The following is a 15,097-nucleotide window of genomic DNA, read 5'->3' on the forward strand; positions in this document are numbered from 1 at the left end:
ATATATTCCAGTCATGGAGATATCGGAGCCCATCATGCACCACGTCACGGTTCTCAGCATGGCAAGGGGTCCTAACCGCTGCTCTAACTGTGGTGTGAACACGGTCTGAAGGTGATATAATTCAGCTCGCAGCCAAGCTCCCCACAAATGCCCAGCATGAATGCTGCGGTTGTACAATGTGAATGAAGCCAGGCCGCGAGCCACACCCACACCAGACCATGTAATGGAGGCTACCAGGTGCAAAAGAGTGTTAGAATGCCAAGTAAAGGCAAACGCACTCAAATCTAACAAGGCAGAAACCAAAAAACAAAAAAATATAGTGGCAACTCTGGAGGAGCTGCCAAACCCCTGACACTGTGGCGTGTCTTCTATTGGGGGAGCAGCCCGACCGCATGTGGACCGCAGTATACGACTAACCCCAGCAAAATATGCATACAATGGAGGATGTCGGCGCGGTCCACATGCACCACAAGAGCAAACTACACAGAATGTAGCAATCATATGAAACACAGAGAGAGAATATGCACCAAACAGATATAACACTGACTATACTGGCAAGACATAAATGAAGGTATTAAAAGCTGAGACTTTTGCCAATATATTCCAGTCATGGAGATATCGGAGCCCATCATGCACCACGTCACGGTTCTCAGCATGGCAAGGGGTCCTAACCGACATCCTCCATTGTATGCATATTTTGCTGGGGTAAGTCGATTACTGCGGTCCACATGCGGTCGGGCTGCTCCCCCAATAGAAGACACGCCACAGTGTCAGGGGTTTGGCAGCTCCTCCAGAATTGCCACTATATTTTTTTGTTTTTTGGTTTCTGCTGCCTTGTTAGATTTGAGTGCGTTTGCCTTTACCTGGCATTCTAACACTCCTTTGCACCTGGTAACCTCCATCACATGGTCTGGTGTGGGTGTGGCTCGCGGCCTGGCTTCATTCACATTGTACTACCGCAGTATTCATGCTGGGCACTTGTGGGGAGCTTGGCTGCGAGCTGAATTATATCACCTTCAGACCGTGTTCACACCACAGTTAGAGCAGCGGTTAGGACTCCGATGGGTCCAGATTCTCATACCATAGTGGGCTTCGAGGACCATGAGTTAAAAAAACATTTGGAGTTGCCTTTGGAGCCAATAACGTGCCACTAGGGTCTATTCTTTTTAAATCTAAGCCTAATAGACTTTATTGATGACACAGAGTTTGGGCTAAATTTTTCTGGTGGGCCCAAGGAAAACCAGTCCAACCTTGAACAAGTTATTTTAATTTCTGTTCTTGCTTTCAAATCGAATAATTATTTTGAAAGCAAAAAATATTTACCTGCGTTAGGATGAAAGATGACAACACGGATAGACAGTGCATTACAACATGAGGTTACATTCATTCTTAATGTCAAAGTTGATTATAGAGAACATTTGATCATACACATTACACTCTTCCTATTACACATGTCCTCCTAACCCAAGTAATTGTCCATGGGCAATAGGGTTACAACACTGGTATAAATTACACTGCTTCCTGGAAGACTTGTCATGGGTCGTATGGGCAGTGTTTCCCACTGAACCATCAGATAGGTTTCTCAGTATTTCAGCTTTCCTTCTTAAGGAGTGCAGCAACCACCCAAGGATGTCTTAGTTATCAGGTGTTACGGAGTATAAACCCCTAATATATTCTGATGCTACTGGCAGTCCAATCCAGCATCACTGCTCTGTTGGCTTTTGGTCCAGTTAAACTTCTGTTCTCATATGAGCACCAAAGAGTCACTTTGTTGAAGACCAAAACGTTCCTTGTGAGCATTGAAAAGGTCTTGTAGACTTTTTATGTAGAGACCATGGTACGCGTCCACCTGCTGCTCAGAAGGATTCTCCATTTTAGGCACAGGGATAGGTTTACCAACTGAAAAGAAAAACAAGAGAGTTCAGTGCAGGATAACCACCACAACAGTCTGAGGTGCCACCTAATGCCAAGGTACGATCCCCTTGATATGAAACACACCCTATGATTCACCCTCTATCCTTTCTCAATGTGTTAATGATAGTCTGGGCAAACCCTCAACATTAAATCCTATGCACGTGTGCAACAATTTTTTATTGCTCAAACTAATGTAAAAAATAATTGAGCACTTTGCATATACTATAGTCTTTATTAAGATATGCAGTCATCGACCATCCCTGGTCCTAATGTACTCTAGAGCAGGTTAATGTTCTTCACACACAACATGCTCCACTTTCTTGAAGAGACTTTTGAGCTGCATTTCAGTTTACACAGCCATGTCAATGTGAGGGAGAAAGGGGGACGATACAAAGCATACAGTCTACAGAACTCAGACCAGGGAGGAGGAGAGAGCATTCTTCATGGGGAACTTCCACTGAGACCTAAACTTGCAGCTCCACAAGTAGTGATGAGCGGCAGGGGCAATATTCGATTTCGTGATATCTCACGGATATTTGGGCGAATATTCGTCATATATTTGCAAATTCGAGAATACGCCATTATTTTCTTGATTGCGAAAATCGGCAATGTAATATGCGCATATTGCATGCGCAATACAGGCGTGGGTCACTTTTGCTACATTTTTCAGGCTGCTAGAAGTTTCCCAAGACTGGAGAAAATGTTTGGCACGGTAGAACATTACAATAGCTTTATATGCAGATAGAGTGCTCCAATATATTCGCGATTGCAAAATCTTCACTAATGATGCGAATATTTTGGCGCAATATGTGCAACTTCACATTTGAGCAGATCTGACTACATATTACTGATTGGTGCACTAAGTATTGTTGTGACATCACAGCACTGTGTCTGTAGCATGTATGTATGGACAGCAGAACCTATCACACTACCTAACACCCTGCACTGGACCCTATCAGCTACACTATATCACTATCTAACCTACACTAACTATATCTGTATTATATATATAAGCTAACTAACTATCTAATGTAATGACACAGTGAAGCACAGAGCACAGCAATGACACTGCTGTCTCTCTATTAGATCTGCAAAATACTGCAGAAAATGGCTGCTGGGGAGGCTCTTATATAGTAAGGGGAGGCAACTTTCCTATTGGTTGCTAGGGATGTTGCTAAGGTCAGACAAAGACATTGCAGCCTTCTCATTGGCCCACAAGTAAGAAGGGAGGTTACTGATGAAAACAAAAACTATAATATTAAAGAATATGAATATATAGCACTATATTCTAAATCTTTGCAAATTCTCAAAGTGGCGATATTCGCGATTAAAATTCGCGATTCGAATATTCGTACCCAACACTATCCACAAGCAGGCAGTTGAAATAGTAAAATTAAAACAAGCAACAGCAAGAACAACAACAGTGCAGCTTCAGCCTGTTTTTTAAAAAAAAGATATTCACCTAAGCATTAAAGGTGTATTCCGTTTTTTATTTGTTTATGTAATAGGAAATTATAATATTTTCAAATATACATCTATTTAAAATTTTGCCTAAATACCTTTCTTATATTAGGTTGTGACCCCTATCTGCACAGTAGAATGGTATAGCCCATGAATCAGACAGTCCTGTGTAATGTATCCATTACCTGATTCCAGGTAATTTGTAAAATGGCTGCCTGTCTCTAGGTGATTTTGTCATGCTATTAATTAAGTTAACGGTGAAAATAAATTAAGAACACAACACATATTGGGGAGACAGGGAGAACAATGTAAGGCTACTTTCACACTGGCGTTTCTGGGTCCGCTTGTGAGATCCGTTTCAGGGCTCTCACAAGCGCCCCAAAACGGATCAGTTTAGCCCCAGTGCATTCTGAATGGATAAAAATCCGTTCAGAATGCATCAGTTTGCCTCCGTTCAGCCTCCATTCCGCTCTGGAGGTGGATAACAAAACGCTGCTGGCAGCGTTTTGATGTCCGTCTGGCGATGCAGAGCCAAACGGATCCGTCCTGACTTACTGAAGGGATACAAGTGTTTGCATTATCAGTGCGGATCCGTCTGTGCAGATACAAGATGGATCCGCACCTAACGCAGGTGTGAAAGTAGCCTTAGATGTGCTTCTACACAGACAGACATGAAATGCTGTTGCAAGCAATAAACTACTATTCCCCTGTTAGATACTTAGTTAAAGGGGTTATGTCATGACTGATGTACAAAATACAAATCAGACATCCTATAGCACATGACAATACCTTTCTAACAAAGCTAGAACCAGTCCTGTACATGGGTTATGAGTAGAGATGGCCTTGCGGTTCGCCCGGCGGTCGTTTCGCGGCAAACTTTGCGCGTTCGCGGTTTGCCGAACATGTGGCGATATCCACGGGCACAATATTTTTTTGCATTGCGCCGAACTTTGACCCATGACACATCCATCAGGTGGGACAGGACAGCCAATTGAGACGTTTCAGCACATACAGGACACACCCCACCCTATCAAAGAACCCGATCTGGCAGCCATTTTACATTGCAAAACCGCAGCCAAAAGAGGGACAAATGCTATTGGAACAACTAATTGCAACGGGTGTGATGTACCTGTTGCCCCCCAAAAAACTAATTGAGGGGTGTTATATGCCTTTGTCAACAAAATACTGATTGACGGCTGCGATATACCTGTTGCCCAAAATAAACCAGCTGGTGTGATATAACTGTTGTGCCTCCAAAAAAATTGAGGGGTGTGATATACCTGCTTCCACAAAATACTGATAAAGGGGTTCGATATACCAGTTTCCACCAAACATTGAATTAGGGCTGCGATATACCTGCTTCCACAAAATACTGATTAATGGGTTCAATATACCTGTTTCCACCAAATATTGATTGAGGGCTGCGATAAAACTGCTTCCACAAAATACAGATTAAATGGTTTGATATACCTGCTTCCACAAAATACTGATTGAGGGGTTTGATATACTTGTTTCCACAAAATATTGATTGAGGCCTGCAAGATACCTGCTTCCACAAAATACTGATTGAGGGGTTTGATATACCTGTTTCCACAAAATATTGATTTAGGCCTGCAATATACCTGCTTCCACAAAATATTGATTAAGGGGTTTGTGTCACGGATGGTGTTGCAGAAAACTAGAAGACAACAAATGAAGATCCGACTGACTTGATCCCAAACTAAGGAACATAAGGGTGAGCCCTGTAAAAGCCCTCACGCTCTCCCTGACTTCTCAGCCCATGCAAAGATCTCTATGATAGATAATTGCATGCCCTCGTGCCTCGACTGTATGACACCTGAACACCCTATAATAGTGAGGGGACACGACCACCAGCTCCCTACACTTAATACGGAGAGAGTCAGGGTCACCTAGGATCAAGCCAACAGGAAAACACAAATAAAGGAACAGACTTATCTGTAGAAGCATCAGTTGCAGCATCCAGCATGCGTACAATCCAGGAAGTTGTATAAACCGCAAAGTGATGCAGTATGGGAGGGGATTTAAAGGGATGCAATCAGTGCCACTAGATGACAGCTGAGAGAGGGAAACGAGATGACAAAACGAAAGCAAAACAAAAGAACCTCAAGCAGGAGGTTCTGAAGAACGTCTGTCAGAGCTTCTCAGATATCTGGCGGTGACAGTTTGATATACCTGTTTCCACCAAATATTGATTGAGGCCTGTGATATACCTGCTTTCACAAAATACTGATTAAGGGATTTGATATACCTGCTTCCACAAAATACTGATTTAGGACTGCAATATAACTGCTTCCACAAAATACTGATTAAGGGGTTTAATATACCCTTTTCCACCAAATATTAATTAAGGCCTGCGATATACCTGCTTCCACAAAATACTGTTTAAGGGTTTGATATACCTGTTTCCACCAAATATTGATTGAGGCCTGCGATATACCTGCTTCCACAAAATACTGATTAAGGGGTTCGATATACCTGTTTCCACCAAATATTGATTGAGGCCTGGGAGATACCTGCTTCCACAAAATACTGATTAAGGTGTTCGATATACCTGTTTCCACCAAATATTGATTGGGGCCTGCGATATACCTACTTCCGCAAAATACTGATTAAGGGGTTCGATATACCTGTTTCCACCAAATATTGATTGAGGCCTGCGATATACCTGCTTCCACTGCTCTTCTCTAAGGACTTAGGCACAGGGTCATTTAGAAAATGGGAGGCTTTTCCGCAGGGGTGGTAGGGGTCAGGCAGGTGCACCAGGCTGAAGCCTAAGTGGGAAGTTGGAGAAGGCTCGTGCGATTACTTTAAAGGGCGTATTAGAGTTGGTTGAGTGGCTCACTCACCATTCCGCTTCTGCACCATCCTCATCTTCTGTATCTGCACCCTCCTCACTCTCTGCTGTGTGCACCCCCAAATACACCACCACCACCATAGCCCCTCCACTTGAGTTAGAGGAATTATTTTTCCCATCCATTCTCAGACCTTACAATGCGCAGCCATTCTTGACATCGGATGAGGAAGAGGAGGTAGCAACGGCCGCCACCCAGCGGTCTGACGACAGTACCCAGATCAGCCCAAGGAGGGTGGTCCCCGCTGTTGCTGCCTACTCCGAGATCTCAAATGTCAGTGGTAGTGAAGGTGACGATAATGACGTGTCGATGGACGTCACTTGGGTGCCTACAGGAGAGAAAGAGGAGGAGGAGAGTTCATAGGGAGAGATGGAGCAGCAGAGAGGGAGGAGAAGGAGGAGAAGCAGGCAGAGCTCGCAGGGCACAGGAGGCAAAAAGCAGACTGCAAATGTATCTGGAGCGAGCCATCCACCATGCATGGTCACTTTTGGCGCTTCCAGGACACTGGCACATAGCTCTGCAGTGTGGGCTTTTTTTTAACGTGTCAGCTGCTGAAAATAGTGTTGACATCTGCAGCCTGTGCTGTCAATGCATAAGTCGTGGTAAGCCCAACACTCACCTAGGGACGACCGCCTTAAGAGGACACCTGGCCTCCCATCACCGAGTCCATTTTGGAAACTAGGGGATAAGGTGCCAGTTTTATTGATACTATTTTGGGGTACATATGATTTTTAATTGCTCTATATTAAAAAAAATTGTGAGGCAAGGTAACCAAAAATGGCTGTTTTGGCACGGTTTTAATTTTTTCTTTTTACAACAATCACCTGACAGGGTAGATCATGTGCTATTTTTATAGAGAAGGTTGGTAAAGAGGCAATGATATCAAATATGTCTACTTTCTTTGTTTATTTCAGTTTTACAAAACAAAGCATTTTTGAAAACAAAATGATGTTGTTTTTGTGTCTCCATTTTCTGAACGCTATATTTTTTTAATTTTTCTGCTGATCGTCTTGTGCAGGGGCCCGTTTTTTGCAGGAAGAGTTGACGTTTTTATTGGAACCATTTTTGGGTTCCAGAACTTCCATTCAGAGATAAACGTCCAGCCCAAGTACATTTATAGTCAGTGGGCGGTAGTGAGGTGGTTAAGAAAGGCAGGGTGCAGAAACCTAAAGGGGTTATGACATGGTTGATGTACATAATGAAAATTAGACATCATATAGTACATGACAATCTCTTTCTAACAAAGCTAGAACCAGCCCTGTACCTCACATGGATCCAGAGATCTCCTCATTCATTGCTAGACTGTTTTCAGACTGGCAGCTCTAGGTTTGTGCCCTTTCTGCTGCAGCTCTCTCCCTGTAACTTTCACAGCTTGTAACAGTAGATATGGCTCGTGGAATTTGAAGGATGGAACTGAGCATGTGCAACCACCTCAGTAGGTGGACATGTACATTAGTATACAAAATAAAAAGAGAAAATCAAAGAGAATATCTTACAACTGGATCATTTTTATAGTAGAAAGTAAATTACAAAAATTATTTATTTTTCTAAATTATATTAAAACAACATTTAATGGTGACACGGCCGCTTTAACTGATGTTGAGAATCAATTAAGTCTATTTATAGAACTGGAATTTGCATATCCTCTAATTTAGAGATTCCTAATTAGCAGGAAAGTTGTCTCCACAATTTTAAACTGTTCAATTACAAGGTCTACTAAATATGAACTAAATTAAAAAGTGAAGGTTTGGGAGTGAAACACACAGGATCTTACTAGTGTGGGGCGAGCATGCTCTGCCGAACACCTTTTTCACTCGAGCATCACGATGCTCGACACATTGCAGTGTTTGGCCGAACACCGCGTGTGCTTGAGCGCGATGCTCGAGTCTCCTTCTTGCACGTTTGTTGGCTGCTAGGCAAACAATAACCATGCAGAAAGGCAGTGCCACTCACTGTAATGCAGTAGCCATGTTGGTTACTGGCATTACAGTGATTGGCTGGCCGAAACGCGCCATCGGGTGCTATATAGCCGATGACACGTGGTTTGGCTCAGACTTAGTCAGGGACAGATAGTGTAGGGAGAGGAATTGTGTTTTTTTTAGGGAGTTTTGAGAGTTGAAAGGTGTGAGAGACCCAACAGTCCCTTTAAGGACTATTGTTTTATCTGGCTGCAAAATATATTACAGCAACGTGCACTTAATTGCATGTAATTGTTTGGCTACTGGTGACAGCAGCGACATTACTTGCGCTACATCTCCTGTATAACGTTAGCCGCTGGTGACAGCAGCGACATTACCTGCGCTACATCTCCTGTATAAAGTTTGCGCATCCTAAATATCTGTGACATTCAGTGTAATTTATTTGCTCATACACTTACAAAACCTGCGCTACTGTACGTGTGACATACTTGCAAGCATATATACCATTTAATATGCTCAAGGCGAACAGTAAAGGACGGGGAAGTGGCTGTGCTGCTGATGGTGCACGCAGAGGCCGTAGTCCTGGGCACAGTGAAATTGTGCCTGCTGCCATAGCACAAGAAACACACTCATCCACGATAACTAGCTTCATGTCCCAGTCTCGAAGTCACACCAATCCGACCAGGTGGTCGGTTGGGTTGCAGCAGATAATGCTTCCAGTCGGTTAAGCACCACCCCGTCTTCCACAAAGTCCAGTATCAGTAGCCAAGAGTCTGGTGAATTCTCACCCTAATCCTCCTTCCTCCCACCATGAAGAGTCCTGGCAAACAAGTGATCCCACACTCTGATATTCCGAGGAGCTCTTTCAGCGCCGTTCCTTGATTTGGCCCTCTCACAAAGCCCACTTGAAGAGGGACATGAGGAGCTCTTGTGCACCGATTCCCAAACTCTTGAGAATCCACAGTCAGAAAAAGACGATGGTAGGGAATGGCAATTAGTGTTTCACGAGGTGGATGATGATGATGAGAAACAGTTGCCAATAAGTCAATGTCAATTAGTGTCTCAAGAGTTTGATGATGAGGATGAGACACAGTTGTCAATAAGTGAGGTTCTTGTTAGGTCAACAAGTCAAGAGGATGACCCCGAACCATTTCAGTGGTGTTTCCATCAATTTCTGACCTTTTCCTATGAACCAGACACCCTCCCCTCTTCAGAGCATGGGGTGCCTGGTTTAATGCTTGGGTTCTCCCATTGCCTTCTATTGTGCTGTAGAGCACCCGAGCATCCCAAAGTGTTCTACTCGAGCACCCAAGCACTTTGGTGCTCGGTCAACACTAGATCTTACCACTCATGTTTGTAGCTCACCTAGTTAAGCTAGCACTCTCTGCTCTGCACTGATGAGGGGCAGTCAACCTGAAACAGTTGTCTGCAGATGAGGTGCTGGCTTATTTAATATCCGAGTCATGTGTCAAGGCCTATATAAAGGGTCGAACATTGAATTATAGACTAGCTGCCTTACATCTAGTGGCATTAAAGGCAGAGCTTGCTAAGAACTTATTTGCATCCCTTTCTTCCCAGAATTCCAGAGGAGCATGTATGGCCTATAAGTCTCCTCATGCCAACTAAGGCGTTCTCTCCCCAAGGAGAGATAATACCTCCCTAAGTCATTTTTGTATTAGTCAAGAAACTCACTGTCCAAAGCTCATATATGCAGTACAGGGTGGCCCACCTAAAAGTTATCAAAATGAAAATCCCCTGTCCTTGTGTGGGTTCACTCCACAACATACCTCTATTCCTTGTAAGAGGTGAATGGTTTCTCTTTCTTTGAAAGAATGAAGTGATCTCTGGGTAGACGACACTACAGGTGTTCACACTGACTATGTGAAATAGGATCAATGTAAACTGTGGCTCCCAACTCCAGAAGCCCCGTAACAGCTCGGTGGTGCTTTTCATGTGAATATATCACACCCTACAAAAATTTGTAGTTTTAAGTAATTTTTTTTTTACAGATTTCAGATTTCTGCTTCTTCAGTAGAAGTAAAGCCAAATGTGTCACAGCTGCAATCATTTTAATACCCTTTCCATTATATAGTGGCAATCAACAGCAGCTCCAGCTATGGTGAATTCTGCTAGACCACGTGTTAGATGGTACCCATTCATTTGAATAGGTGACTGTTAATACTTTATTTTCCCAGATGTTGGGGGAAAGAAGGTTTATGGAGTTGGATTTCAAAACATCTTATCCTTTTGTTGAGGAGAGTGGCATAAAAGTAATGATGATGTTGGTGGGTTATAACCGCCTACAACACGTATGAAGTTCATAGAACATTCCTTCTGACTAGAATGTCTCCAATTGTGGAAAATTGTGATTTGTCTTGGCTGTATCATAGTAAAGCTTACATACAGTCAGGTCCATAAATATTGGGACATTAACACAATTCTAACATTTTTGGCTCTATACACCACCACAAAGGATTTGACATGAAACGAACAAGATGTGCTTTAACTGAAGACTGTCATCTTTAATTTGAGGGTATTTACATCCAAATCAGGTGACCGGTGTAGGAATTACAACAGTTTGCATATGTGCCTTCCACTTGTTAAGGGACCAAAAGTAATGGGACAATTGGCTTCTCAGCTGTTCCATGGCCAGGTGTGTGTTATTCCCTCATTATCTTAATTACAATGAGCAGATAAAAGGTCCAGAGTTCATTTCAAGTGTGCTATTTGCATTTGGAATCTGTTGCTGTCAACTCTCAAGATGAGATCCAAAGAACTGTCACTATCAGTGAAAAGAACTGTCACTATCAGTGAAGCAAGCCATCATTAGGCTGAAAAAACAAAACAAACCCATCAGAGAGATAGCAAAAACATTAGGCATGTCCAAAACAACTGTTTGGAACATTCTTAAAAAGAAGGAACGCACCGGTGAGCTCAGCAACACCAAAAGACCCGGAAGACCACGGAAAACAACTGTGGTGGATGACCGAAGAATTCTTTCCCTGGTGAAGAAAACACCCTTCACAACAGTTGGCCAGATCAAGAACACTCTCCAGGAGGTAGGTGTATGTGTGTCAAAGTCAACAATCAAGAGAAGACTTCACCAGAGTGAATACAGAGGGTTCACCACAAGATGTAAACCATTAGTGAGCCTCAAAAACAGGAAGGCCAGATTACAGTTTGCCAAACGACATCTAAAAAAACCTTCACAGTTCAAACAACATCCTATGGACAGATGAGACCAAGATCAACTTGTACCAGAGTGATGGGAAGAGAAGAGTATGGAGAAGGAAAGGAACTGCTCATGATCCTAAGCATAGCACCTCATCAATGAAGCATGGTGGTGGTAGTGTCATGGTGTGGGCATGTATGGCTGCCAATGGAACTAGTTCTCTTGTATTTATTGATGATGTGACTGCTGACAAAAGCAGCAGGATGATTTCTCAAGTGTTTCTGGCAATATTATCTGCTCATATTCAGCCAAATGCTTCAGAACTCATTGGACGGTGCTTCACAGTGCAGATGGACAATGACCCAAAGCATACTGCAAAATCAACCAAAGAGTTTTTTAAGGGAAAGAAGTGGAATGTTATGCAATGGCCAAGTCAATCATCTGACCTGAATTCGATTGCACATGCACTTTACTTGCTGAAGACAAACCTGAAGGGAAAATGCCCCAAGAACAAGTAGGAACTGAAGACAATTGCAGTCAAGGCCTGGCAGAGCATCACCAGGGATGAAACCCAGTGTCTGGTGATGTCTATGTGTTCCAGACTTCAAGCTGTAATTGACTGCAAAGGATTTGCAACCAAGTATTAAAAAGTGAAAGTTTGATTTATGATTATTATTCTGTTCTGTGTATATTACTTTTGGTCCCTTAACAAGTGGGAGGCACATATGTAAACTGTTGTAATTCCTACACCGTTCACCTAATTTGGATGTAAATACCCTCAAATTAAAGCTGACAGTCTGCAGTTCAAGCACATCTTGTTTGTTTCATTTCAAATACATTGTGGTGGTGTATTAGAGCCAAAAATGTTATAATTGTGTCCATGTCCCAATATTAATGGACCTGACTGTAGATTCTTGCAATAACCGTAAACCAAATGGAATATATTAAGACACTAACCCACGGTGTTGATGGCTTTATGAAGTGGCATTATTCCTTTAGAAGCACTGGAAAAGATTCCTTGTCCAAAGAAGATACAGGGAGCAAAACCAATCCATTGCCGGAATGCTTCTTGTAGGGCTCTTTTCCAGCTGCCGGGTTCAAAATGATATTGCTCAAGTACTTCATTCTCGCCAAATGAGTACACAGGAACCAAGGATGCTCTACAAGAAATACATATATTCACAGTAATCACAGATTCACAGATACATTGCATTTATTAGATCAATCATGGCAATACGGAATGTCACATGCCTATGATAACTTCACTGCTACTATTAGATAATCGTCCACTACATGTGGCAATACACTGTGAAAGGGGGCGATCTGCTTTTTCATTCTGTACATAAATTGACCTGCCGTACAGATTTGGAAATCTTTTGTGACAAACAAAAGAGAAGAAATACATGCCACACAGAGGATGCACTCCAAGTGATCACAAACATTGAGTCAATTAAAAACACAAAAAAAAACTTTCAACAAGTGAAAGAAAAATCTGGGAATGCTGGTACAGGGAATCCCTCCTAAGGATCACAGCAACACTCAAATTTTAATATTTTTTTTTTCGGGGGGAGGGGTGGGCTGTACCAGTTTTCCATGATTTAGCTTTCCCTTGTGTTTTTAATTGACTTTGTAATCTTGGAGTGCGTCCTGTGTGTGGCATGTATTTCTTCTCTTTTGTTTGTCACATTGGTCTCACATTGGTCTTTGTTATTGCATGCCGGACAGCACTCAACCATGTTCATTTTCTTATTCGGTGGGCCTGCTCCACTCTTCCTTTTCAATTTTGAAGTCTTCAGCATCTCAATTGTTTTTGAACGGTTCTTTCTTGCAGATTTTCAAAACTGCGTGAAATCTGCACCAAAAACTTCAAGTAACACATGAGTATTTGGGGCAGAAACACGCAATGTCCGCATGAATTTCTGCAAGACAGCCCGCACTCATGTGCAGGTTATGTTCACACATTGCTGTGTTGTAAGTGTATTTTAAAAGAAATAATTGGAATTTGATATACATAATTAAGTACTAATTTGTTCTAGCCCTTTAATTATTACATCACTTTCTATATTCCTTGTAATGTATTGAGTTAGGGATAGTTAGTTAACATATACAAAGACATTGTTCTGTGTTAGAGGACTACCAAACTACATTCCACAGTGGTTAAGACATGAGTACTCCACACGGGACATTCTTAGGAGAAGGGCCTGAGGGTAATAAACCTTTGTCCACAAATACAAAAAACTTAGCTCCACTGAGAACATCATCCAGGTAGGTGTAGATCACTATCTCTCTCTTGTATTACCATGGGGCGTCAGCCATGTGCTACATGGGTAGCATGGCAACAACAGCTCCCGCATTGTGTAGGCCAGGTGATTGATTGTTTATTCTATATGTGATTTGTCTGTTTTACCTTATATTTAGTCACGCTTAATAAATATTTTTATCACTTAGCCTGTGTAAGCCTAATTATTGTCAAATCTTCGAATTAATGTTAAAACAATGGCAGATATGGCACAGCGGTGCTGTGGATTTTTAATGCAGCGAATGCGCAGCAGTGTACAGTACCAGCAAATTGGATGAGATTTTAAGTAATGCTGCATAAGAAAACCTCAGCGTAGATTAAGCTGTGATGTGGTATGAAATCTACAGCATTTCAATTTATTCTGCAGATCTCCATCATGGATTTCACCCTTTGCAACGGAGAGGATGAAATCCTCAAATTTCTATTTTAAGTGATACATATACGTTTTTTTTTTTTGCCATGGATGCACTGCAAATCTGCAGCGGACTCTTTCCTTGTATTTTGTGTCATGTGTGGACATATCCTTTATCATTTTAAACTTCCTTGTCTTGCTGCTTATAGCATCTGGGAGGATCTTGAGAAAACTGAGTGATAACTTTATTACATAGTTTATATAGTATGTATAACAAAAATTTGGCAAATCGTTTTAGTGTCATAATTCTAATTGTATTCCTTGATAATTGTAATATTTGTAGGATGCAATAGCCTGAAGAACTAGTCAACTAGTAATTTCACATAGAAGCTGCTCTTCCACATTCCTTGTCCATATACTTCTACAAGGCCTCTTGCACACAATCGTTTTTTTCTGTTCCGTTCAAAGATAGAACATGTCCTATTATTGTCCGCATAACGGACAAACATAGTACTGTTCTATCAGGGGCCAGCTGTTCCGTTCCGCAAAAAACGGAATGCACACAGACTGCAAAATACTGAAAGCGCTATACGGTCGCGTGCAAGAGGCCTAAGGTCTCATGCACACGACCGTGTGCTGGCAGGGCCCGTGCTGCGGACAGCAAATTGTGCGTGGGCACCGACCGTGGGGCCGCCGCATGCGGATTGCAGACCCATTCTCTTGAATGGGGTGTGCGATCTGCATCCGACGGTCCGCACCGCAAAAAAGTAGTGCATGCACTACTTTTTTGCGGTGCAGAGGCACGGACAGAAAACCCATGGAAGCACTCTGTAGTGCTTCCATGGGCTTCCAATCTGTGCCTCCGTTCCGCACCGCATCTCCCGGATTACGGACCCATTCAAGTGCACATGGCCGGTGCCAGTGTATTGCGGACCCGCTGTATGCTGGCCGCGATACGGCAACGGCCGTGTGCATGAGCCCTAGGCCAGAGCAGAGCCACTATCTTACCTGCTCTGGCAGAATCTAGTCATCCGTTTATTAAAGGTCATCTGAATGGCCCCTGCAGGTGAACTGTCTGGCTGGCTGCTGCTTCTGATATAGCTGTAC

General features: G+C 42.7%; 1 protein-coding gene across 1 annotated transcript in view; it reads right to left on the reverse strand.

The window, feature by feature from the left end:
* Positions 1-1,170: 1,170 nt before the first annotated feature.
* Positions 1,171-15,097, reverse strand: part of LOC122935739 (diacylglycerol O-acyltransferase 2-like) — a 29,069-nt gene continuing 15,142 nt past the window's right edge. Inside the window, exons 8-9 of the mRNA XM_044291604.1 lie at positions 12,297-12,499; positions 1,171-1,899 (exon numbers count right to left, since the gene is read on the reverse strand). Coding sequence (XP_044147539.1) covers positions 1,745-1,899; positions 12,297-12,499 — 358 coding nt within the window. The 3' untranslated portion in view covers positions 1,171-1,744. The remainder of the gene's footprint in view (positions 1,900-12,296; positions 12,500-15,097) is intronic.

The sequence above is a fragment of the Bufo gargarizans genome, chromosome 4 (genome assembly GCF_014858855.1).
Source record: "Bufo gargarizans isolate SCDJY-AF-19 chromosome 4, ASM1485885v1, whole genome shotgun sequence".
Taxonomy (NCBI): domain Eukaryota; kingdom Metazoa; phylum Chordata; class Amphibia; order Anura; family Bufonidae; genus Bufo; species Bufo gargarizans.